The sequence below is a fragment of the Topomyia yanbarensis genome, chromosome 3 (assembly GCF_030247195.1).
Source record: "Topomyia yanbarensis strain Yona2022 chromosome 3, ASM3024719v1, whole genome shotgun sequence".
NCBI lineage: Eukaryota > Metazoa > Arthropoda > Insecta > Diptera > Culicidae > Topomyia > Topomyia yanbarensis.
Window position 1 is genome coordinate 139,084,522 of NC_080672.1, and position 26,068 is coordinate 139,110,589.

Below are 26,068 nucleotides of genomic sequence, written 5' to 3' on the forward strand. Positions count from 1 at the left end.
CTATCGTAGGTCCATAGATTTTTTGCTCGTACCCTTGCTAGACTTCTGACGTTGAGGATAAATCATCGGTTTTCAGCGATTGCTGGAAAGGATACAACAGATTGGAGAAGAATGGTTTCGAATGGTCAACCACTCGTCAAACTTCGTTGAACTTGAAACAGAGACACATACACAAAACGTCGAACGATTGTGAAGTAATATGAAAAATAGAATACTCTAAAAAACCTTTTTAAAAATACTCTGACTACACTGATTGATATTATCATAAAGGTTTAGGTCTCTGCTCCTCAAAAAATGTTTTCTAGCGCGAGTATCGATTTTCTTTACATATCCTGCATTTTGATGTCCCGAAAGAAAAAAAACTATCAAGCTCTATCTCTATGGCCCTTCAACATCGACATAAAGCGAACTCTCTTTGTCACCTGCGACCAGCGCAAATGAACGCACCGAACCCCAATTCACAAGCGTGACACAGAAGTAGACAACTTTTTACAAAAAAGCCTTGGTTTAGATCCCCAAATCAATCCCCCCGAACTAGTTCGTTGGGCAACTGAAAATGATAGGTACCAATACTTGTCACTGAGGTGAGTGGGAGGTCAGAAATGATTAAACAGACTTTGAAGCGTGCACCTAATTCCATAGCCTAAACTTAAATCTATGCTAAAATTAAAACTACTGTGGATATTTGAACTTAATTCTACGTTAAAACTAATGAAGTGAACTTAATAGGTAAATTTGATTATAAATAATATAAATAATGATAACACTTATAGATAATTTGTACAAACAGTGCTGAATAATCCCACGCTATCTTACAACGAATACCTAACCTTAATCCATAAGTTGGTGATAATCGGTAAGAAATACCAGAACCTGGATCATCACATTTAATTAAAATTCTTATCAACTACAGGAACTGAACTAAGGAACTAAACTTATACCGAGCTAATTGGCGCGGTTTAATTTACAACTAAAGGAACTAAACGTGAGTTAATCGTCTCATTATATTTAGCTAATTTATACCCAAATTTACAGTTTATATTAATGCGAGCTTGTAAAACTATTACATATCCGCAGGAATATTATAACCTCTCGCATATTGAAATCGCACACGACGGTTGTTTTATTTGAGGTTATACTACCGGAATCCACCCCTTACATTGGTTGACTATCGTCAACACTCTTGGTTCATACGTTGGCCGTGCTGTCCATTAGAGTGAGACACGGTTGTATGAAAAAAATAAAATTTTGCTCCGAGTAACTTTTTGTGTCCCATTTAGTCCCAGAACAACTCTGCAAATTTTAAGCTCGATCGGTGAAACTATATTTTTGCGCCCACTGTTTAAAGTTTACATGGGATTTCGTATGGGGAAATCGTCTTTTGCAAAATAATTCGTCCAAGAGTCGCCCGCTATCTCCTAAAAATAAATAGATATCTAATTTTAAAAGGACATTTGTTAAGGAAACAAAGTCTAGAAGACTGCGAAACGATTTGATGCTTATGGAAAAAGATATTAAGAAAAAAAATCGATTGATGCCCTGAAGATCGGTGAAAATTTCACTTTGCATAGCATCACTGCTGCTGACGATCAAATTATATGCGGAATTTTTTACTTTCTCTAATTATGTACAAAAGAAGCCTCAATTTATACCTCAAAACTCTTTCGGAGTGGCCTAACAGTACAGATAATTAATTTAGACACATTTCAAGACGATCAAAACAAAATTGCAAATAATTGGACAAAAAACAGCAGTGGTGCTAGAAAAAATGAATATTTTATCAATAGTCATCAATCGATTTCAGCTTAGTAACTTTTTTATCAAGCATCAGATGGTTTCATGGTTTTCGAGACTTTGTTTCTTTGTTAAATTTCCTATAAAAGTCACATTACGGTTTATTTTTAGGAAGCAATGGGAGACTCCTGGAGGAATTGTTTTGTGATAGTTCATTTTCCCATTCAAAATCCTATATAAACTTTAAACAGCGGGTGCAAAAATATAGTTTCAGGGATCGAGCTGAGAATTTACACAGTTGTTCTAGGCCCCAATTAGTATCTAAAACGTTGTTCGGAGCTGGAATGTACTTTTTAACCAACCCAACTGTCCATGTGTAAAGCATATGAGCGGATATAATACGCGAGTCAATAATATGACGAATGGTTCACCTAATCTATCTGCATTAGAATGATGAGCGTAAAAATCGTAGAATAATAGTTCCACGATCTAAATCAAAATGAAACAGATTTTTGTGTTATACATTGGACCTACAAAAGACACATGGATCATATGTTGAGTTAATTGCTACGTTCCTTATTCTTAAATGAACTAATTTACCAACAACTCATAGGAAATAATTATACCGTACAAAACCGATTCGCTTGCCGTGTATGCAGCTCATCTTGGTTCGATTCCCAATACCGTACATAAAAAAACATTTAACAAAAAACATTAAAACATTTATAAAACGAAGAAACTTTATACTTTGATCATCCTCCTCGTGCTCCAATAACATGTGCTAGACATTTTGGGAAATCAACTAGTGCGCAGTGATCCAGAATGCAAATTCAGCAGGAATTTTAAGTTTTTACTAAAACTAAGCACCTTAGCCTTATTATGTTTTTGGGAAAGTTTTCGCAGTTTGAAAGCCTTAAGATAAAATAACAGTTAGGGTGGTTCTAATTTTACCAAGATCAAAAAAATACTTTTTTATCATTCTAGATAAAGTCATACTATTCATACTAATTAAGTACATCACCCGTCAGAAAATCATTCAATGTCGGTGTTAACCTTCCGGCAGACGCGCTAATACACAGAGTGCGGCCACTCAGAAAATCAAACGAAAGCGTCTTTGAACACCAGCGCCTACTCGTTCAGTGAACCATTTACGCGACTTCAGAAGGGCCAGACATAAAGCTTTCAACAGTGTATAACTTCTGAACGGGTGCTTATGGACAAACAATTTTACATTCGTTTTGTAGGTGAAACCCAGCCGTATCAGAATAATTGATAGTATAATTGCAATTTCTGGTCTCTTCGGAAAAGTTGTGTGTTTATTGATGATAAAAAATACCTTCGAACAATGTTATCGCGAAAAATCAGAAACAAAAAAGTCATAAGTAAAAATAGGAAATGAAGGAGTTCATCATAGCAAACATCGCATAACTCGATTACTGTGAGCAACAGAGACAACATGTTTTCAGCAAAATTTATTAAAATACTCTCCTCTACAACTTCGTTAATTTTTTTTTTCAAAAGGTAAATTTTCTGTAGCCTACTATGATTAATTTAATTAATTAATTAAAAAAAAACAAATATTGCCAAAAGATGGTGCTTTTTACACACACAAACATTGTAAAATAATAATATGGACGGTTTTGACTCCAATGAATTAAGTACCTCAAAACGCTGTTTTCGGCCACTGTACATTGATTAAAGACTGATGTAGTCTTCAAACAACTTTAAAATTGTTTTAGGGCGAATAACCACAAATCTAACCATTATCGTTGAAAAGTTATCAGCACTTTCTCGCCAAAAATAGAAATTTTTGGAATACCAATTTCACTGATTGGGGCAAACGAAAGATAGTTTTTTTTTCATTTAGATATATTACATAATTGAGCAAAAAATTACGATGACGATATTTTTTTAATTTCGCAAAATTGATTTCAAAACATCATTTTTCGATAATATGGGTACTTATAAGGGAATAAGTGGTAAAATGAACACGTTAAGTAAAGTCATTAGTAATTAGTAATAGTACAACCACCTTATACGCTTCTTTTTATTTTTTTATTCATTTCGTTTATTTGATAAGGCACGTTTGCGTTAGCTTAAAGGTGCCAATTTTGTTTTGTTTTACATTTTGAATTACTTAAAACTAGGGGATAACATATTGACATTTACTCAAGGGGGAAATATAAATTATTTTGTAAGATTAGGGTGGTCAGTTAATTTTTATGGCAATATGGTTTGACATTTTTAGCAGTGAAAAAGGAGCAAATAATGTTTAACTAAGGGGGACAATTTTTACGACTATCTTAAAAGTAGGAAAACTAGAGGGCGTGATTGAATTTTGTAATGATTCGGGGAGATTAATTTGAGTTATTTTTATTTGGCAGTAGAGTTGGGCATTTTCAACGAGATTATATGATATAACAGTTAAAACTAGAAGAGACAGGAAGAGCTAAATGCTTCTATTTGGGGGCGGGGTAGGGGGGGTCTTACTTGTGGATATAAGAGTCAGGGGAGGGAGGGTGAACAAAGATGGCAGGGGGAGAGAGTTATTAACTTCCAGTTTCAGGCATCAGGAGATGGATTACAAACTCGGGTGGCCTTCATCACGAAGAATCATTTACTGGGACGCCGGATGGTCTTCAAGATGTCAGGGGTTTCTTCAGACGATTTCGTAGTACGGCTCAAATGTGGATCGGCTACATTTCGAGTTGTGCGTGTGATGTTCGTGTTGTGGGTCCAGTGTTTGTTGGTTTATTCGACAGAGATGTTTTGTGTCGCCTTGGAGTCGCATCAAACCATCGTGGGTGTATGGTACAGGTGCTTCTGAGAATGATAAGGAAAATAAGAAGGGGTAGTTAAATTTGTATATTGATGGTTTTTACGAAGGTGTATATAAGGGACATATAGAGGAGATCGCGACTTGCCAGCACATCTCGAACCGGGACGTTGGTTGGTCTTCTTCGGGCCCGCAGGGTATCCATTAGCCGAGACCTGACGGAACTGTACCCGGTGCACGCCCAGATATTGTGCTCGATGTTGTGATAGCCGTCGCCACAAGCGCAGATACCACTATCCACGAGCCCAATACGCCGGAGATGTGCATCCAGCGTGTAAAGGTTTGCCATGAGTCGGGACATCACACGAATGAATTCACGCCCCACATCCATCCCCTTGAACCAAGGTTTCGTCGATACATTGGGGATTATCGAATGTAGCCACCTTCCTAGCTCCCCACTGCTCCATGAAGTTTGCCAACTTTCGAGGGTTCTCTGATGAGTAATACTGAAAAATTCGCTGAAGCAAATTGGTCTTTCACAAACGTGGCACCCACCTTAGCTAAGGAGTCCACCTTCTCATTGCCCGGAATGGAGCAATGAAAAGGGACCCACACCAAGGTAATCTGGAAAGATTTGTCAGATAACGCACTCTGTAGCTCCCGTATTTCCCCAAAAAATACGGCGAGTGCTTTCCATGTTTTATCGAGCGAATAGCGTCAATGGAACTGAGGCTATCTGAAACGATGAAGTAATGGTCTGCGGGTAATGTTTCAATGACTCCAAGGGTATACTGAATGGCAGCTAGTTCTGCGGCGTAAACTGAAGCAGGGTCACTGAGCTTGTAGGAGGCGGTGAACTTTTGATTAAAAATACCGAAGCCAGTGGACCCTTCAAAGTTTGATCCGTCAATGTAAAACATCTTAGAACAGTCGACTTCTCGGAATTTATTATAAAAAATTTTGGGACCACTTGCGAGCGTATGTGGTCCGGAATTCCACAAAACTCGTCTTTCATGGATGTGTCGAAGAAAACAGTAGATTCAGAAGTATTTATGAAATGCACATGGTTGGGATTGTAAGAAGAAGGATTAATATTTTGCGTACAGTGACATGAAACGGGTCTGAGAATTGAGCTCAACAAGCCTTTCGAAATTTTCAATCACCACCGGGTTCAAGATATCGCATCGAATGAGCAATCGATATGAGAGTTCTCAAAATCGATTTTTCAACAGGAGAACGCCCGACAGGACTTCGAGACTCAGACGTACAGGTCGACTGCATGCACCCTAAGGCGATACGCAAACAATGATACTGAATTCTTTCGAGTTTGATGAAATGTAAGTTCGCGGCGAAGCGAAAACTGAAGCATCCGCATTCCATTACCGACAGTATCGTTGTTTTTATACAACGTTATTAGGTCTCCTGGGTGGACACCCTACCATGTTCGATTTCACTACATTTTTAGAGCAGCGTGCACTCAGTGCACTAGCGCGACTTCCGGAAGGTTAATATCCCAAGCAGACAAATTGTCCAAGGTATTCTGTAATGGTCCTTGTAGATCGACAGCTTTTGGTCCCGTTACAGAAACCACGCCATCGTCTGCAAGTTGCCTTAACGTGCAGGAATTGTCAAGATATTTATCAATGTCGTTGACATATAAATTATATAACAGGGGGCTTAGACATGAGCTCTAGGGAAGGCCCATGTAGCTAAATCGTGATGTCGATAAGTCACCATGCGAAAAATGCATGTGCTTCTCCGACAACAGGTTTAGTAAAAAGTTGTTTAAAGTCGCCGAAAGACCATGCTGATGCAGCTTCTCTGAAAGAATGTTGATCGAAACTGAATCAAAAGCCCCCTTAATATCTAGGAACACAGATGTCATCTGCTCTTTGCTAGCATAGGCCATTTGAATTTCGGTTGAGAGCAACGCAAGATAATCGTTCGTCCCTTTGCCTTTGCGAAAGCCAAACAGTGTATCTGACAGTAAGTCATTTGCGTTGACCCAATTGTCGAGGCGGGCTAGGATCCATTTCTCGAACAACTTCCGGATACAGGATAGCATTGCGATCGGTCGATACGAATTGTGGTCGGATGCTGGTTTTCCTGGTTTTTTGATGGCGATGACCTTCACTTGCCTCCAATCGTGTGGGACAATGTTAGCATCAAGAAACTTATTAAATAAGTTCAACAAGCGTCCCTTGGCAGAGTCTGGCAGATTCTTCAACAAGTTGAATTTGATTCTGTCTTGCCCTGGAGCTTTATTGTTACATGACAAGAGAGCAAGTGAGACCTCCACCATCGAAAAAGGTGTTTCGCTCGCGCTATCGTCTTCTTCTGTGCCGGGGCGGAATCCGGACAAACCTTCTTGGCGAAATCGAATATCGAACGGTTTGAATATTCTGCACTCTCGTTAGTACTGTTTCGCTTTCGCAAACGCCGGGCCGTGCTCCAAAGAGTGCTCATCGATGTTTCTTTTTTTTCGATTATAGAGGTTTTAACCTTAAAGTCATTCTCCTCTTCGGGTTAGAAAAATCTCCTATGAAAAATTTCTAACCCTATGTGCGGGGTCGGGACTCGAACCCAGGTGCGCTGCGTACAAGGCAATCGATTTACCAACTACGCTACGCCCACCCCTATCGATGTTTCTCTCGTTAGTCCGTCATCGAACCGACGCCAGTAACTACTTTTTTTTGGCTTTCATCAAACTTTTCATTCGCGTTTCTAACATCGCATACTGTCGCAAGCTAGCGGGTAACCCGTCGTCCCGGAAGGTCTTATACGTGGCGGCTTTCTCCGCGTACACGTCGGAGCACTCTTTGTCCCACCACGGATTAGGAGAACGTTTTTGTATGTTCGCGCCGGGTACTGGCTTAGTCTGAGCTTGAATCGCGCATCGGACAGCAATATAGCGGCAGCAAGTTAGTTAGCGGTGATGGGGGGAATATACATATATATATATATATATATATATATATATATATATATATATATATATATATATATATATATATATATATATATATATATATATATATATATATATATATATATATATATATATATATATATATATATATATATATATATATATATAGCCAGCTGTATAAGCTGCATCGGTTCGTCGTTGGACACCAGTTTAAAGCTAAGTGGTTTTTATCTTTCGTAACACATTTATTGCTCTCTTCCGCCTGCGCGGGCGCTGACCCCGCAGGTTGACGTTTTCGATGGTTCCCTCTCCGGAAGATCAAATGGAGGTTGAATCGGGTTCAACTTCTAAAACTCCCCCGGCCCAAATGCTATCCAGAACTCTCAACTGGTGTATTTTTGGCCTTCTTTCGGCCCAAGACTAAATCGCTGAATCGTCTTCAAATTTCTAAAGACTTGACAGAACGGTTCTCGGCTGTGCCCGAAGTTTCGAAGGTCAGCTCGGACAAGATAAGGGTGTTGTTAGCCAACTCAAAGCAGGCAAACGATATTACTTGCTGTGAACACTTTACGCGGGATTAGAACGTGTATAACCCAGCTGTAAAGGTACAGTCTGAAGGCTTCGTCACCGATGAGAGTTTGACGTGCGAGGATCTGCTGCAGTACGGAGTTTTAGAGACCGCTTACTTCTACCAGTGAAAATACTTGAGTGCAAGCGTTTGCACTCAGTAGTAGTTGCGGGGTATGGTTCAAATACGTACCCCCAATCAAACTTTTATCGGATGATCTTTGCTATTACCGCTTTGCCGAATTACATCCGTACAAACTACGCGGGAATAAACTAAAACGTTCCCTTGCGGGACGATCCAAACATTCTTTCGCAGAAATGCTAAACAAAAGCTACGCCACAATCCTCAACAAACATCTATGCTCACTTGCCTCCTGACGAGGGCGAGGCTGATGACCCACAAGAGGGAACATCTACTAGGGCGCCTAGAAGTTATAGGAAGAGGAGAAAAATTTCCTCTCCTAAAGTTTCTTGTAAAGGCCAGAAGGTCTTGACGGGGCTCCGAAAGTCAATCTATTGTAAGTGTTGCAACCAAACCAAGGCAAGTAGCTCCTGGTCTCGGAGGATTAAGCTCAGAGAAGGAGTTCCCAGCACTTCCAGGAACATCAAAAATCCCAAGTGTTCCTTTGCTTCAGTTCGAGAACAATCCCGATCAGAATGAAATAACAAGATTATAACAGAATGCAATTTTCGTAACATATTGTGTTATAAAAAATGTCTCGTTAGTAGTTAAAATAACATAAATTTATAACAAGTAACAACGCAAGATATAGTTTTGAAATCTTGTTGTTATGTGTTTCTGATCGGGATCACAGCACTGGAATTATCAAACTCTCGGACATAGTGGACTGGATAATAAAAACTTTCAATATTACTGATCCTATTCAAAGTCTTATGTTAGCTTTTCTCCCTACAGTGAGAACATTTTTGAAGCAGTTAACTGCTAAATGGCCCCGCCTTTCAGCGATTGTATCATTCGATGGCTAACTCATCGAACGAGGTCACGGATTTGATCACTGTTCTACAGTGGAATTGCAGAAGTATCATCCCGAAAATCGATTCCTTCAAAATTTTAATAAATAATTTGAGTTGCGATGCACTTGCATTTTGTGAAACTTGGTTAACTTCCGATATAGATCTCAACTTCGACGACTTTAATATTATTCGCCTGGATCGAGACACCCCCTTTGGAGTAGTGCTTTTGGGGATCAAAAAGTGCTATTCCTTCTACAGAATTAACCTCCCCTCGATAATAGGTATTGAATTTGTCGCTTGTCAAGTAACAATCAAAGGCAAAGGCCTTTGCATAACTTCTATATATATATATATATATATATATATATATATATATATATATATATATATATATATATATATATATATATATATATATATATATATATATATATATATATATATATATATATATATATATATATATATATATATATATATATATATATATATATATATATATATATATATATATATATATATATAGAAGTTATGCAAAGGCCTTTGCCTTTGATTGTTACTTGACAAGCGACAAATTCAATACCTGTTATCGAGGGGAGGTTAATTCTGTAGAAGGAATAGCACTTTTTGATCCCCAAAAGCACTACTCCAAAGGGGGTGTCTCGATCCAGGCGAATAATATTAAAGTCGTCGAAGTTGAGATCTATATCGGAAGTTAACCAAGTTTCACAAAATGCAAGTGCATCGCAACTCAAATTATTTATTAAAATTTTGAAGGAATCGATTTTCGGGATGATACTTCTGCAATTCCACTGTAGAACAGTGATCAAATCCGTGACCTCGTTCGATGAGTTAGCCATCGAATGATACAATCGCTGAAAGGCGGGGCCATTTAGCAGTTAACTGCTTCAAAAATGTTCTCACTGTAGGGAAAAAAGCTAACATAAGACTTTGAATAGGATCAGTAATATTGAAAGTTTTTATTATCCAGTCCACTATGTTCGAGAGTTTGATAATTCCAGTGCTGTGATCCCGATCAGAAACACATAACAACAAGATTTCAAAACTATATCTTGCGTTGTTACTTGTTATAAATTTATGTTATTTTAACTACTAACGAGACATTTTTTATAACACAATATGTTACGAAAATTGCATTCTGTTATAATCTTGTTATTTCATTCTGATCGGGATTGTTCTCGAACTGAAGCAAAGGAACACTTGGGATTTTTGATGTTCCTGGAAGTGCTGGGAACTCCTTCTCTGAGCTTAATCCTCCGAGACCAGGAGCTACTTGCCTTGGTTTGGTTGCAACACTTACAATAGATTGACTTTCGGAGCCCCGTCAAGACCTTCTGGCCTTTACAAGAAACTTTAGGAGAGGAAATTTTTCTCCTCTTCCTATAACTTCTAGGCGCCCTAGTAGATGTTCCCTCTTGTGGGTCATCAGCCTCGCCCTCGTCAGGAGGCAAGTGAGCATAGATGTTTGTTGAGGATTGTGGCGTAGCTTTTGTTCAGCATTTCTGCGAAAGAATGTTTGGATCGTCCCGCAAGGGAACGTTTTAGTTTATTCCCGCGTAGTTTGTACGGATGTAATTCGGCAAAGCGGTAATAGCAAAGATCATCCGATAAAAGTTTGATTGGGGGTACGTATTTGAACCATACCCCGCAACTACTACTGAGTGCAAACGCTTGCACTCAAGTATTTTCACTGGTAGAAGTAAGCGGTCTCTAAAACTCCGTACTGCAGCAGATCCTCGCACGTCAAACTCTCATCGGTGACGAAGCCTTCAGACTGTACCTTTACAGCTGGGTTATACACGTTCTAATCCCGCGTAAAGTGTTCACAGCAAGTAATATCGTTTGCCTGCTTTGAGTTGGCTAACAACACCCTTATCTTGTCCGAGCTGACCTTCGAAACTTCGGGCACAGCCGAGAACCGTTCTGTCAAGTCTTTAGAAATCTGAAGACGATTCAGCGATTTAGTCTTGGGCCGAAAGAAGGCCAAAAATACACCAGTTGAGAGTTCTGGATAGCATTTGGGCCGGGGGAGTTTTAGAAGTTGAACCCGATTCAACCTCCATTTGATCTTCCGGAGAGGGAACCATCGAAAACGTCAACCTGCGGGGTCAGCGCCCGCGCAGGCGGAAGAGAGCAATAAATGTGTTACGAAAGATAAAAACCACTTAGCTTTAAACTGGTGTCCAACGACGAACCGATCCAGCTTATACAGCTGGCTGCTTTTTAATCCTCACACGCGAACAAAACACTGAAGACCGAACCGAACTGGCAAGATAACCTTGAACGCGGATTAGCACTATTCTTTGTCGCTATACAGAGCACGGACTGGAAAAATTAACTTGTGTCTCGATCGAGAGCTCGAAAAGGAATGGATTGCGTAGATTTGAGATAACGACATGTTACGATATCTAGCGTAGCTTTTTAATAATCAAAGATGTATGAATGATAAGATAAAGACAGTTAACCCGTTCGAAGCGAGTCAGTTGACCAACTCGTACGTTATGCTGTCGGAGTAGAGAGTCATATCTAACACATTTTTTTCATATCTTGCAAATTACGCGTGATTTCCTGCATCGGGCATATCCTAATTCGTGCTACTTAAGAATTCCACCAATTCAAAACTTCTTAAGTTGATACCTGAGCAGCCCCCTATGATGTTATAGGCTTTTAAATTACTGCTAAATATGAATGGAAACCCATGTTTGCCCTTTTGATACCATCAGAGGCAAAAACTGATCAGGCGAGAAATATGCCGAACGTGTTAACTGTCTATAATATTAACAGTAAGTTTGACTGCGATAGCAAAAATATCGCGAGCTGTGACCTCGGATATAAGGTAAGCATAAATATTTGTGAGTATGCATGTGCGAGATATTTCACGTGGTTCTGTTCGATGTAACGAAGACTGGGTTACGTAAATTTTCAACATAGAAGTTTCTTGTATGAAAATACGTTTCATGATTTAAAACTGCCATCTCTTCCAATTTAGAGGAGACAGAAACGTAGATTTGATAAAAAATCATTTGAATATTCATTTACAGAAGACGCTAACGCTCTTTCGGTGGGATTTGAAATCGAGGAAATGTAAAAATAGAACCTCATATTTTCTATACGGAAATAATTCAAGCGAACCAATAAATAAATGAAAAATATATGATAATTTCAGAAGTTTGGTGCTATACCTAAACTTCATAGTACGGAGTAGACTACAAAACAAATCTCGCAAAGTGACGCCCGCGGTAGTTGCCCACCACTTCCATACATTGAGACGGCACTGGTGCAAACTTAAGAAAAGGCATGCGACCTCCTTTTGCATACCTTCGTCGTCCTTCCGGCATAACCACCCGAACCATTGCAATGAAATGTTCGGCTGCACAGCACTATGCACCACACTGGCTGGAGGTGGTCGTCTTCCTGCCAAAGTGCCTGTAGCCGGGAAAACCCCCATTGGTAGGACATGACGACCACACTCATCGTTTGACCATCTGCCGTGCCAGTCACACACACGCTCCGCAGGTCCTCGGGAAAAATCACACGCGCTTGGAAAGTGTCACGAATCGATTTCCAAGCAGGTGGCGGAGGTTGGGAAAAGCAGTGGTGCACAATGGTGGAAGGAGGTTCCTTCCGTTGACCGCGTTTCGCGCTTCGTTTTCTTCGCAATCTCGTGACCGGACGGCTATAGTAGAACGTGTGTGGGAGCCACGAAATCACACAACTCCGGTGGAAATGACTAATTACAAGGAGCGCGCGGTTGTGGCAAGACGAAAGCGAACGGAAACCCTGACGCTTCGATAAAACGTGACTTTCTCGTTGCTTGCGGTCAGTGAAGGAGGCCCAATGTGTGCGAAGCTCCAAGGAGTGGCGTGTGTGCGTTCATTGTAAATGTAAGGCCAATTCGTGGGTAGTTACGTGCACCTCGAAACCCCGTGTGAGGTGAAAACTCTTTGTTGTGATGTTCGGATAGTTATCAGAACTTTTGAACTGTGAGCCAAATAGAAGTGATCCAGGTTAAAGAGGGCCTAGTGGAAGATCGGAAACAGATGCAGATTTCAATAGTTATTGTTATGCGTTGAATCCATTTATTCTTGAATAAAAGAAAAGTGACAATAATAGAGTTTCACACAATAGTTACTAGCATCGAAGCTAAGATGTTGATAATTCATAGGGTACCATTCAACTGGTTTTGTTCTCATATAGAATGAAAAAAACAACATCTAGCATCCCACTGTGCACTGCAACGCCACTTGAATCGTGTTCGTCGTACCGGATCACGAGAGAATGCCCCAGCCTAACGGTGGTGAACCATGCTAGCGTTTCAGTAACGCTTTCGGTAAAATCGTTTTTAAAAATTGTTAACCATCAACCTCCCCTTCGGAATGCGAATCTCGAATGTTGTGCCTTGTACGATTGTAGATATAACTTACACATAAATTTTAATACAACCACACAAGTGTCCGACGCGAAAGGCACCAACGTTAAACATGAACGGCCACAACCAGGACCAGGCCAGGACCGTCTACAGCATTTCGCTACACGACAGCCAGAGTGAATTAATACAAGTGTGGAGCAGGTAGGTATCGAATTCTGCTGGTCTGATTTGCTAGTAGATAGATTTCGGGTGTTTTTGGCCTTCTCCCCCGAGTGACTCGTAATTAAAACTAGTGAACTGGGGCCAACGGGAGAGTGGGTTCACAATCAAAATAAAATTAGTATTTGGCTGAAGGCTAGTTCTCCAAGGATGCTAATTATAGCCAGCATTGAAGAAGTATTTTGGCTGGCAGCAGGTCAACGCAGTTTGCTAGAGAGCAGTCGGTAATATAGGCCAGTTTGGTTAACAACATTGGCAGACTTGTGTGTTCGGTTAGAGATTGCTCTAACTCTAAATTTCAAATAAAGTGTTGCTGGCGACAATCAGTAGCCATTTTATCCGGTGATGATATGGAAAATGTCATTCTCAAAGCTGGGAATCGTTTATTAGAAGAAGCTATACGGACCGAAGTGAGAAAAGTCTGGATCAGGTGAATTTGTTTTATATTATTTACCGCCCCAACATAAGTAAGTAAATACGTTTAATTTTCCTTAGATTAGATGATCTCTATCGATTGTATCATATACAGGATTGAAATCTATAAACAGGGATGAGTGACCACGTTGTATACAAGATGTGAAGTGGACTAAGAACTCTCCATTTTTTAAAGTGAACATGTGTTTGTTATTGTTACTGCTTCATGATGAAAAATGATGAATACATACTCACAATGAGAACAATAAGGCGTATTTTGGCAACATGATGGAAAGGTGACAAAAGTCCGTTATTTTGTTAGTATGGGGCGAGTTACCAACCCGGTGGTAGATTGATTCTGCACAAGTGATGCACGGAAAATTTTTTTGGCAAAAATCACAACGTGAACAAAACCAGCGGTACACAAAATAATGTTTAAAGAAATCGGAAAGCCTATACTCTTGAGGATTTTCCAAAATTCCACGAACCTGTCCCGAAACCCGCAAAATGAAAAATTTAGTCGCATTGGGAAAACATTTCGCAATATATAAGTTGTATCAACATTATAAAAAGAACAGACCTTATTTATTGAGACAACCAATTTTGATTCATTCTACAGATCGTGTAATGAATATGGTACATATTTAGTTAAGGGGGATTATCATATAAACGGTGAAAATCATACTGAATCTTTGCGTGTGGATCAAACAAAACGTTTCCATGTTAAAGGCTCAAGTTTTTTTTATTTTGAGGATTTTATTATAAATATGTTAATGTTAAAATCGTTCATTTGAGGGATACTAATTAACACGCAAAATCGATATGTTTTTTTCAGTTGGCATCCCGAATTGCAAGAGAATAGTTTGATCGATTTTCATGATATTGTTATCAAATAAAAAGTAAAGGTGTGCGCCGCGCTAACAATTTCAGGTAAAAATAACAAGCGCGCCGGCGGCGTTTTACCTGAAATCGGCGGCGCGACGCACATCTCTAATTAAAGGTAATTTCAAGTTTTCCAATGTGAACCTAATAAAGAAAAAAATATTACCATTTCTGACTAAAAACAGTAAAAAGTTTTTCAGGCATTTTTTTTCGTTCATGTTGAAGAGCTTGATTTTATATTTAATTAGCTTGAAATTTATGAAAATTTGAGAATGCGACTTAAAATTTTTGAAAATTAGAGAAGGTCGACCAATTTTCTAGAGTGTTGATTTAGTCCAAGGATTCGAATTAAAATATCTTGCAAACTTTTTTACACATTTCTTGTAACTACGGTAACAGTTCCGCCCTATGCTGCAATATACACAATTTGATGGAACCTAATATTTTCAAAGTGGTTTAAAATACAAAATCGGCAATATTCGGTAGATTTTATTTTAATATTATAACAAGGAAGAACTGATCTTTCATATGATATACTTCATTCAATCGGAAACAACCGGAAAAACATTTTTTTCAATTTCAAGTAACTTGAAAGTTTTCATTCTAATATTTAATACGTTTATAGGCACATACGTATGCTCGGTAAATATTAAGGTAGTTTATTTGGATTAGAAATTTACAATTTTTTACAATTACACTGGCTGTTTTGAATAAAAATCGCTTCATACTCTCCTGAACTTTTGAATTAAACTCTCAATATTTGAGGATAAAATATAACCGAAAAAAAGCTATAATTGGTCGATTTGAACCTCTTGTATAGTGAGTAAACACAACATTTAAAAATCAGTACTCTGTCAAACGATACGGAAATCATCAAATTACACTTTTTTTTGTTTTGTTGAAGACGAACCACTGCGACCAGTATTTAGATCTATTGTGGTACATATACACTACACAATAAATTATCACATACCAATGACAACTGAATTTGAAATTTTTGATCTTTGATCAGGTTTTGAATTAATTTATTCCTCTGTGGGGGAACCGGGAGCAAGTCCGAGACCCTAAGTACAATCTTTTTTTCTAAATTTACTCAAAGCTCCTAAAATTGTAAATACTGTGTAAAATCCTTGTTTAGATGGTTCTTAACAAGATATAATTTTTTCAGCGTTTCAAAACATTGAATTCATCAAAAATTATAAAATGGAGAAATATGACATTCTAATAACGCTGCGTGTCCCCAACACCGACACCCCAAAAGGGCAAGAGCGACACATTTCTTTTTGTGCATTTTTGCCTTTCTCTTATAGAAAGGCTATACAATTACTCTGAAAATCGACTTTTTAGCCAAGACCTTCGAGTGCTTTTCCTTCTTTATAACATGAGCTGTTCTTTATATGATGATTGATTTGCCAATTATATTCCTTATGATTTGAGATTTGGGGCACAACACATCATATTTGGATCGCCTGTCGCAATTCATTATACAGAAAATAGTACTGACATATTCAATAGCCCAAATTATTACGAATCTAGCACAAAATATGTTCGATGAAGCTAGGACGAAACTGCTTCGAAGCTGATCGCATTGCCAGCGTAATGCGGTGTAACCGCATAACCGCGGCCAAGGAATCGAAGCGGCGCAAAGCCGCTGGGGATCCGCAGGACGAGGTGGCCCCTCGCAAGCAAACCTGTGATCCACTCATTTGCCCGGTGTCAAAGTTGCCCGACTGGAAAGCCAACTCCACTAAATTTTTGGAGAAACAAAACGGCAGACGCAAAAGCCGAAGAGTACTCCGTCTCGCGGGGCGATATCAAACAGTAATCAAAAGATTGCGACTAAACTACCAACTCCAGGTTATCATCACTGGCAGAGTCCCTGATGATAACTACCAATAATAAGCCAGCTTCCGAAACCTGAGTGGGGACTGTTTTCCCGAGCAGTCTTACTCGTAGTACATTGGAAAAAATACAGGAATCGAAACATAAACAAACATAAATCTACAGAAATATCACTTCAAACACCTTAGCATTGGATAATGGGGCACACAAGCAATCTTTTCCTTCTTTTTTGCCGGTTTAGGGCCCTAGCATGTGCGGGTGTAGAATCTATTCTACGCTATAATTTTTAATATTCGGCTCGAGCTTCTTTCACCCTGCGCAGGGACCCGACCATCTCATGTTGCTACTTTCGATGCGCACTCACACCTTTAAAACGTTTACGACTGCTGGTACCGTTCTGCTTGCACTAAATTTGATGAAATCTATTCGACGACGATGCGGCTGTTTTGCGCTGCCTATGCAATTCTGACATTAGCGCCAATAGGAATATTTTTCAGGAAACCAATTTTTGTGTTTCGTGATGTTTTCAAAAGCACGAATAATGTTTCAACTATCTGTTCTGTACAAAGTGTGTACAATCCATCGTAGATAATAGCCAATTGCTTAAATTTTCAATTTTTGGCAAAAACCTTGTAAATTTTAGCTAACGTCACTTTTGCAAAAAAATAGCGATTTCATTTTACTGTTTTATGCAATTCTGACGTATGCATACAAACCAAAAGTACCGGGTAAAACGTGTCGTATATTATCAACCGTTTCAACTGAATTATCTGCAAATGATTATTACTTCCTTCAAGTTTCCGAGGCTATATGTGGTGGTCTGGTCAAAAGGTCGGTTTTGGATCTATACGGATGTTCCGTGGGTTATGTCCGAGGGCCATTCAGTACATTTTCATTAATTTTCCAAATTTAGCTGCAAGTCAGGCATTATTATAAAATGTATTGTATATTTTATCCTACATTTGAACACTATAACTTCAGGCCTCTTTCAAGCAACGTGGAAGCAGTTCTGGGCTGGAAGTCCTAGTGAATATGGAATGCGCTACCCATGTTTGTGAAACATTTATACTTGTAGATACCTGCCATGCGGCACATTAACGATGATCTGCAGACATGTAAAGTCATCCGGAAACACGGAGAAACTTTACAGCTCATTCGGTGATTCCGGATTCCTTTTCAACGGACACATTTTTAAGTGAATATTCCTGTTACGCGGCACATCAAGGTGCACCAGCTCGGTTTTCTACGAACAATGCTATCACATGTGAAGTCATCCGGGATGAAACGTTTTTGAAATGTTTACTGTCATGCGATATATGGAAGTTCGGACCAAACAATTCTAGAAATTAGTTCTGTCATGCGGCACATCAAATTCTGTGATCTGTGAAAATTACAATCAATGGATACAGTGTTCCACCTTACGACTGATCCCGGTAATTCCGGTTTTCCCGCTTCTTTGGTAATTTTTTAGTGAATATTCCTGTTACACGGCACATCAAAATACATCATATAGGTTGTCTATAAACTATTCAAGCACATTCGAAGACTTCCTAGTACACGGTTATTCTGGAGTTGATTGCATTTTTAGTGGATCAAGCGTGTCGAATAACAGGTGTATTCAGGTACAAACGTTTCACAGGTATGGGTTACTCATTTTGAATCCACAAAGTCTCTCAGATGGTTTCAAAATTAGTTTAGAGCCTTTATATATACAATTTATTAATGTTCATGTTATATTAATACCAGTTTTCATGCTAAACTTTGAAAAATTAATGAAACTGGCTTAACATTGTCTCGGACTGACCCCATGAAATTTTCGTATAAATTTGGAGCCGGATATGTGAACAGTTCAACTTACGGTTTATGAGGCTTGAATAAATCCCATTTCATTTGCAGTTGTTTTGGTTGGAATTGGTTTTGAAATTAATTGATTGGGTACCAATTGCGCACTACAATGATGAAATATAGAACAACAGCGGTCAAGGTTTTGAACAAAAGTTTTCACCAAGATACATATTAAAAAATTAAAAAATACATGTTGAAAAAGACTAAGCTTGCTGCTTTAAAGAAGCATTCGAACTTGCACAGGAGATTTCTTTATAAAATATAAATAGTTAAAAAAATTTATCGTGCTAAAAAAACTAATTTGAATACCACCTAGCATAAATATAACACCACCCTAGCCATTTTCATCACAAAATGGTGCTTATCTACCTCCCAATATTACTTATGATACAACAGCTTAAGAATAAATTGTTTTGCCTTGTTAAATATACCTTCAATACTATATTGCACCGGTACGTCACTTTGCTAAAAAATGGCGTCTACGTCACTTTGTTTTTCTCGTTTTAAATGGCCATTTTGCATAATTTTTTAAAGACAATTACACTGAAAGACGTGGATTTTTGTGGAGAATTCAGAAATATGAAAAAATGAAATTTGACCAAAGTGGCGCTTACGTCACTTTTGCATACAAGGGCAGCGAGGGTGTTGTTAAGGTCCTAGTTTGGATTTCGGTAACTGCTGCTAGTGTCGGACCTCCGGACAACGTACTAGAAACAAAATACAGATGCTACCGATCCGGCTGACGGCGTTTAGCGATGCCGCCTTACGCACGTGGCGGCGTGTCTTTGTTGCAACGGCGGACTTCACATCGCCTGTAAGTCCAAAGTCCACACTATAGCAAAGAGAAAACGACATGGAAAGAAAACGTCGTTTGGTTTGTACGCAAGCAGAACATTTGTTCTAGCCGTCCAGTATTCGTTCTTTATCATATGAGATGGAAGAAGTGAACAGCCTATATTTCAACAGGGAACTGGAGTTATTTTTACCATTTGACCTATTGAGTCAATTTTTCAACTGTTGTTACGGCATTTGATTAGCAAGGGACTGGAACGTGAAGTATATTTTTCAATATTAAGAGCCATAGTACTCAAGGGAGAGCAAGAAGTTGAAGGTAGAATGTTTAGAAAAGCGTGGAAGGGTCATATGAGCAAGTTTAGAGTTTACCGGCGACTTAACCCTTTGTCTGCTACCGTAAGAGTCAGGATCTTGTGGCATTAGAAATGCGAATCACCTGAGTCTACGGCATGAAAGGTTAAAAAGTTGGTTTCAATTTATCCGTTCTTTTGTCTTTCGACCTTTTGTCCCTTCGACCTTTTGTATTTTCGACCTTTCGTCCATTCGACCTTTTGTATTTTCAACCATTTGTCTTTCGACCTTTTGTCATAGATTCATGTTCACGATAGTGCTTAAACTATTTTTTAATGCTTTGAGCACTGGAGAACATTGACCTACTTCCTTCAATATGAAAGCTTGACCTCCACGAAATCCCAGGAATAAAAAGTTTAAAATTCAGGAATCCCGCAAAACGCTCCAATTACGGGGCTCAGGATTTCCAAAGAATAAGTCCCCGAGTTTGGAAAAAATATGTCTGTTGGCATACTGTTAATAAATAAAACTAATAATCAAGTAATAGTTCTGGTAAATTTGTAAGTCAAGATAAGCTTGAACGTAGGCTAAAACCGAAAATATTGGTTGGTCTGGTTTCAACAGAGATTCGGATAAACATGTAAATAGAAATATTTGAAAAACAGAAAAACAAATTGGCCCCCGCGGTGAATTCGGCCTAAGTTTAGGTGCGCGTGGAATTCCAAAACTTCGTACAGCCTGGTACCTCAGGATCGATTTGAAACAAAACTAATAACTAAATTTATTGTAGGAATGACCTAAGAACGGATAAAAAACTTTAAATTTGACTTAATGCTGCGATCTCAAACTTTGAGATTTGGTCCTTTTTTCTACTTGGAGGCTTCACTAAAATAGTGAATACAAAGAATTTTGATATTTTATAGGTCATTCCTCCAATGATTTTTTTTATGAAATGTAAAAAGAAGAAATCTTTAAATTGAACCGTTTTCAAATGAGATTGTACGCAGGTTTGAAAAATCATGTTTTAAGATAAACGCGGTTGAAGTTTTGAGAACACATTCGATAAATTATTAGTGGTAAAATGTCAACCTTTTGTAACAATTACATGGAATTGTGGGTTTTGGTCATCGTTTCTTACGAATTATAAGTCAGTTTTTCGAAATTCCAAATGGCCGGTCCAATATGACGGACCCCCTTCCCATTAAAATAATTGGTATTTCAGCCGAAATCGAGAAAAAAAAAAGTTTTGTGATATATAAACGCGAATTTGAGTTAATATGTATCAAACTATAACAAGAAACAAAAATAGTAATTCCAATTTGGTGGGTTAAAATGTGACTTTAACAATATAGACCAACATTTTTCGTTTTCACCGTTTTCTGTGGTTGTTTGATAACTCGCGATTAGTCTGCGATGCCTCTACAGATCAAGCTATGAAATACGTTCTCGAGAGTTGTACATTTGTACAGTGCAACGCGAAGCATTCTGGGAGCGTGCATAATGCCATGAACAGGTTTGACCTTAGCTTCTCGAGTCGAGAGCGTCCCATGGCGGCCAAGACGTCACTTCGAATAGTTGCCCGAATTTTTTTGATGCGCGGATCGAATAATCTAATTTTTGAAAATTGTGAATGAGAACCTCCCTTCAAACCAATATTCTAGGATGCTGATTGCGTTTTGGATTCGACTTGCTCTAGGCTCGTACTTACAAATTCCATATAAAAATGACAGTTTCGAGCAAAACTAGAGCGACTATGATCCAAAAATCAAATGAGCACACATTGTATAAATGTTATAAATTTTCTGCATCCTAGACGATTTGCGAACCTACAAAAAAATTCCAATCTGTTGCGCGCTGACAAGTTCACAGTAGACTAGAAGTCGAGAATACGTCGCAATTAGAATAGTGCAAATTCGCTCGGTCGGAAATTTTTTGTTATGGTCGCCAAATTTTAGTACAAGATTAAAAAGAAACTTTTTAAGTTTTAGTTGCAAAGCTCCAATCAATGGCGTTTTCCTCGCAGAGGTTATTTCTCCATGTTCCGTTTAAAAATGAGAAACCATTGCTGCCGGATCGAAAACGTAGCGATTGTCAGCTGAAAACCTATGAATCCTGTACCGATTTGAGGGCTTGGGCGATGAATCCACTGCTCATGTCACAGTTCATGATGGACGTGGTGCACAAAGCTCGTTTCCGGAGGTTGCTGTTGAGGGTAAGATCCATCAACATAGGCTTTCAATGGCGCATTCTCATATTAAACTTACAGCCGGATGGTGACTACGAACTCACCCGGGAGTACCTGCTCCAATTGAGCACTGATGAACTGGCAGACTATGTGCTTAGTCTGATGAATGAAGTGAAGAAAATGAAATCTGAAGTGCATGACTTGACAGAAAGCGGTCGAGATCTCGGACAGCAATTGGCATCGGTTCAACAAATTGCAGAAACATGCGTTCAGGAGAGAGAATTAATTCTGATTCAGCAGCAATCGGTAGTAATAGATCCGGATTTACAGCAAAAAGAACTAGCAGACCTAAAGGAAACGATCTGTGCATTGAAGTACAAAGCTGACAGATATGATTGTGTGATGCGAGAAAATCTAAGCCTTCGATGCAAACTGCAGGCAATGTACGACGAAAACACATCCAATACAAAGAGAAAGTTTGACTATGGTGCCTGTGGTGATACGGAGACGAATACCTGTGCAGTACTTAAGGCAGAACTTTGCATCTACAAGTGTCGTTACGATGAAATGCAACAACAAAGACGAAAGCTAATGGAAGAATTGCAAAGGGCAAAAATCGGACAGGAACAACTTTTTAAATTGAAGAATAAGTTGATTAACCAGCAATTGCAGAAAGAGCAACTGCAAGAGCGATTAGACGATGCTTTGGTAGAGAGAGGTTAAAATAAGTACCGAACAGTTCAACTATTTCGTTTTTTCCCCACAGATCAAATGCGACCAAAAAGAGATGGAGTTGAAGAAGATGGCCGATTATATTGCGATGTGTAATCACAGACTGGATAAATTGGAACGGTTAGAGTCCGAGCGCAATCGACCTAAAGACTTGCTTATTGAAACGAGTAGTCAAAAATCATTCGATAGTGAGGGAAGCGTAGAAGAATAACTTAAATTCTAGAACAAATTGCAGAAGAGATATGTAAAGCAATCAACAAATATAAAATATTCAATCATTGTTGTAATTTTTCAGTACGACAAGATAGATTAATTCGTGTCGAGAAAGCTAATAATTAAGATAACTGAGTATTATGTTGTTTTCACTTGAAGTGAAACGGTGACAGATACTAACCTCAATTGCTGGCAAATATAAGAACTGACAGCGGGTGGGGTTTGATCCGGACTCAGGTTCGGGTTCAAGCAAAAAGTCATTAACTTTCGCATCACCCGTTTATCAGCGTTTTGGCAATTCCTTTTCAATCTGTTTTCCGTTGAACTTGTTAAAAAATGGTTTTCTCCGTATTTTACAAACTATCTGGTACAACTAACCCAAGCTTCCTATACTGAAAAAACATGCTCCAAACACTATTTGGCTGTCCTCGGTCACCATGTAATTCTGAAAAGGTGAAACGGTTTAAACATTTGCATCCGTTTAGCCTTTCGGTGCATGAAGCAAAATTCCCCGACCAAACCACACCAGGAGCCACAAGTCACAAGTCTACGCGCTGACGAGTACCGCATGATAAGGCATCATTAAATAAAACCGAGAAATATATCAGCTGCGGTAACATGTCCACTTCCGCAGTAGCAAAATTTGCCACAACTACTCAACAAAGTTTTGCAGGAATCAGGCAACTTTGTAGGAAGCAAAAAGTCAGCACTGCGGCCAATTTATAGTCCTACGACTGTTGAAAGTGAAACAATTTTCATTTGACCGACAAATTGTTTGTACAGCTCAGTAGAAGGACATTCGTCAGGGACAGCACTTTTTACTGTTATAGCGTGATGTAAGGAACATCATTTTCTCGGACGAATCTTTTGCGAAAAACCGATTTATTCATGCAACTGGTCGGTATTAAAGCAGATCGGACAAAGTGTCATTTTATTGATTGCAAGAAAAACAACTTTTAATGTTTTGATCACCAAATAATTTACGTTATCATTCGAAATGAATGTGCATATGTCATAATTTTGTGTTATGGTAACATTTTATAAATCCCACAAAAGTGTATAATTTTTTAGTTAGCTTCACGGGGCCGTGGGCATTTAATACATTTACAAGATGTAAAAAATAAAAAAAATGAATGATTGTGTACAAGACACGACCAAGGTAACAATACGGCACATCTATCCAAACTATCGACTCACTTCAGGGCTTCATTGGTTGATTTTATTTCGCTCGTAAAATCATGGTGGTGTCTTGTACAAAACACTTCAATTCGATATGTACAGGTGTCCACATTTTTTTGCTATGAAGGTATGAAGGAGAAAACAAAAGCGCGTGGTACATTGGTGCTAGTTACTGACGAGATGAATTCGAAACACAACTTAATTTATGCGGTGTTGATGAAAGGAATGCATGTCAGAGGGGGAGGGTTGCAATATCCAACTGCATATTATACCGCCCACTTGGTTTGTGAAAATCGGCTCAGTCATCACCGAAGAACCGATGTGACTGTAACTCTGGAATATTTTATTCAATTCGTTTATTTGATAAGGCACGTTTGCATTAGCTTAAAGGTGTCATTTTTTATTGTTTTACATTTTGAATTTCTTAAAACTAGGGTTGTAATGACCCTGCCACTTCTAGTTTTCCGATCTGTATACTTCACACTTCCTTGCTCTCACTTGAGTACTATGGCTCCAATTTTCATAAGTTATCCCTACCCAGTAATCTCTAGCTAATTGAATGTCGTTAAAATGTAAAAAAGAATATGTGACTAACATAGTCGAAATATAAAAAAGGGAAAAAATTAAAACTAGGGGGTTACACATTTCAATATTATTTTGTTTTTTTTTATAATGAATCTAAAAAAACTTTACAACTAACTTACACATATACAAGAGGGGATAGTATAATATTCGTAAGATTAAGGGGACGGGTGATTTTGTGTGTTCTTTGTATAGCAATGCACTTTATGATTTTTAGAAGGGAGATTGTTGGATCAATTAATTATTAACTAAGCGGAACATTTTACAATTAACTTATTAACTAGAAATAATTCGAGGGAGCGGTTCAATTTTATTAAGATTAGGGGGGATTAATTAGGGCTATTTTAACCCTCCAGTGCCCAAATTTTTATTTGGCTTGAAAAAACTTTTGTATGTGGGTTTCGTGATGAGAAAAACGAAAATAGTGTTGATAATTCATGTAAGCAATGGATTTTTCATTAAAGCCTTAAAATAAGTAGGCCGCCTAGAGGCAGTATTGGGCCCCTGGGCGAATAAAAACAAAAACTTTTTTTCTTCTAGTTGCTTCAACATAAGCGAATTCAGATGGTTTATATTTTGGACTCCATCAGAACGCAAATTACCAAAGTTAAGGAGTATTTCTCTAGTGCTTTGGTTGTTTAATTATTGACTTCTAATTTATAGTAGGGGAGACCAGTATCTGCTGGCGATGGTTTCACTTATCATGTTTTATTTTTTTAATTTAAGAAGATTGTGTAAAAAAGAATTTCGAGATTCTTCAGGTGAAATTCCGAAGTAAACAAACAAAAAAGAACAAATTTTGTTTGTGGTTGCGTATATTGTATATACGGCCACGGAAAGTTCTTTTCGTGCGCTATCGAAAAATATAGTCATTCGTGTAATAGCTTTGAACTAGCTTTAATAATAAAAATGCTGAAATTTAAAGACTTCCCCTAGGGTAATGAGCCTATTTTCGCCCTAACCATGTGAAGCCGGTGGTTAGAGCAGCGCTAGCCATCTTCGTTCAACGCATGGGAAAGCAAAGATACTGGTGTCAATTCATACGCATTGCATCAATTGTATTCCGAGTAAGTATTGAAATGGTGAGGCACGTTCCGTAATACGACTAAAATGGGCTCTTCACTCTAATAGGCTCGAAAACTTAACGCTTAACGTGAACGAAACAGAATGTAATGCAACATAAGTACATGGAAGAATGTATTACACAGTACTTGAAGTGCAGGACTATAAACAGCGGCATATTTCTAATACAAAAGGAGAAAAAAGATTCCGCCATCTTACCCCAGACTCCCCTAAATATAATTAAATGATAAGGACATCCATATTCTAACGGCAGCATTCACTCAAAGATTTTAAAACATGCTTCTTTTCAGCTAAACTTGCACATAAAGCTAGTTTCGGTACAATAAGTAATCACAAAAGACTGAAATTTTTTTTTGCCCAGGTGCCCAACACCGCCTTTAGGCGGGCAAAGTGTTTTACCAAAAAAGCTAAACTTCCGAATTATTCCACTAAACC

At 38.5% G+C, this 26,068-nt stretch overlaps 2 protein-coding genes across 4 annotated transcripts in view; both read left to right on the forward strand.

Moving 5' to 3' along the window:
• The window catches only part of LOC131692720 (protein stum), a 184,885-nt gene that overhangs the window by 130,953 nt on the left and 27,864 nt on the right, over nt 1–26,068 (forward strand). The gene's annotated exons all lie outside the window — the stretch shown is intronic.
• Nucleotides 21,550–22,802, forward strand: LOC131692724 (uncharacterized). Its single transcript, XM_058979949.1, has 3 exons — nt 21,550–21,871; nt 21,926–22,552; nt 22,611–22,802. The coding sequence occupies exons 1-3, from the start codon at nt 21,665–21,667 to the stop codon at nt 22,785–22,787; spliced, it is 1,011 nt and encodes a 336-aa protein (XP_058835932.1). The 5' UTR covers nt 21,550–21,664; the 3' UTR covers nt 22,788–22,802.

Coding starts and splice junctions, on each gene's coding strand:
- LOC131692724 (XM_058979949.1), top strand. CDS start 21,665: ATGGCGTTTTCCTCGCAGAGGTTATTTCTCCATGTTCCGTTTAAAAAT. Junction 21,872..21,925: donor TCCGGAGGTTGCTGTTGAGG/GTAAGATCCATC, acceptor TTAAACTTACAG/CCGGATGGTGACTACGAACT. Junction 22,553..22,610: donor AGCGATTAGACGATGCTTTG/GTAGAGAGAGGT, acceptor TTTTCCCCACAG/ATCAAATGCGACCAAAAAGA.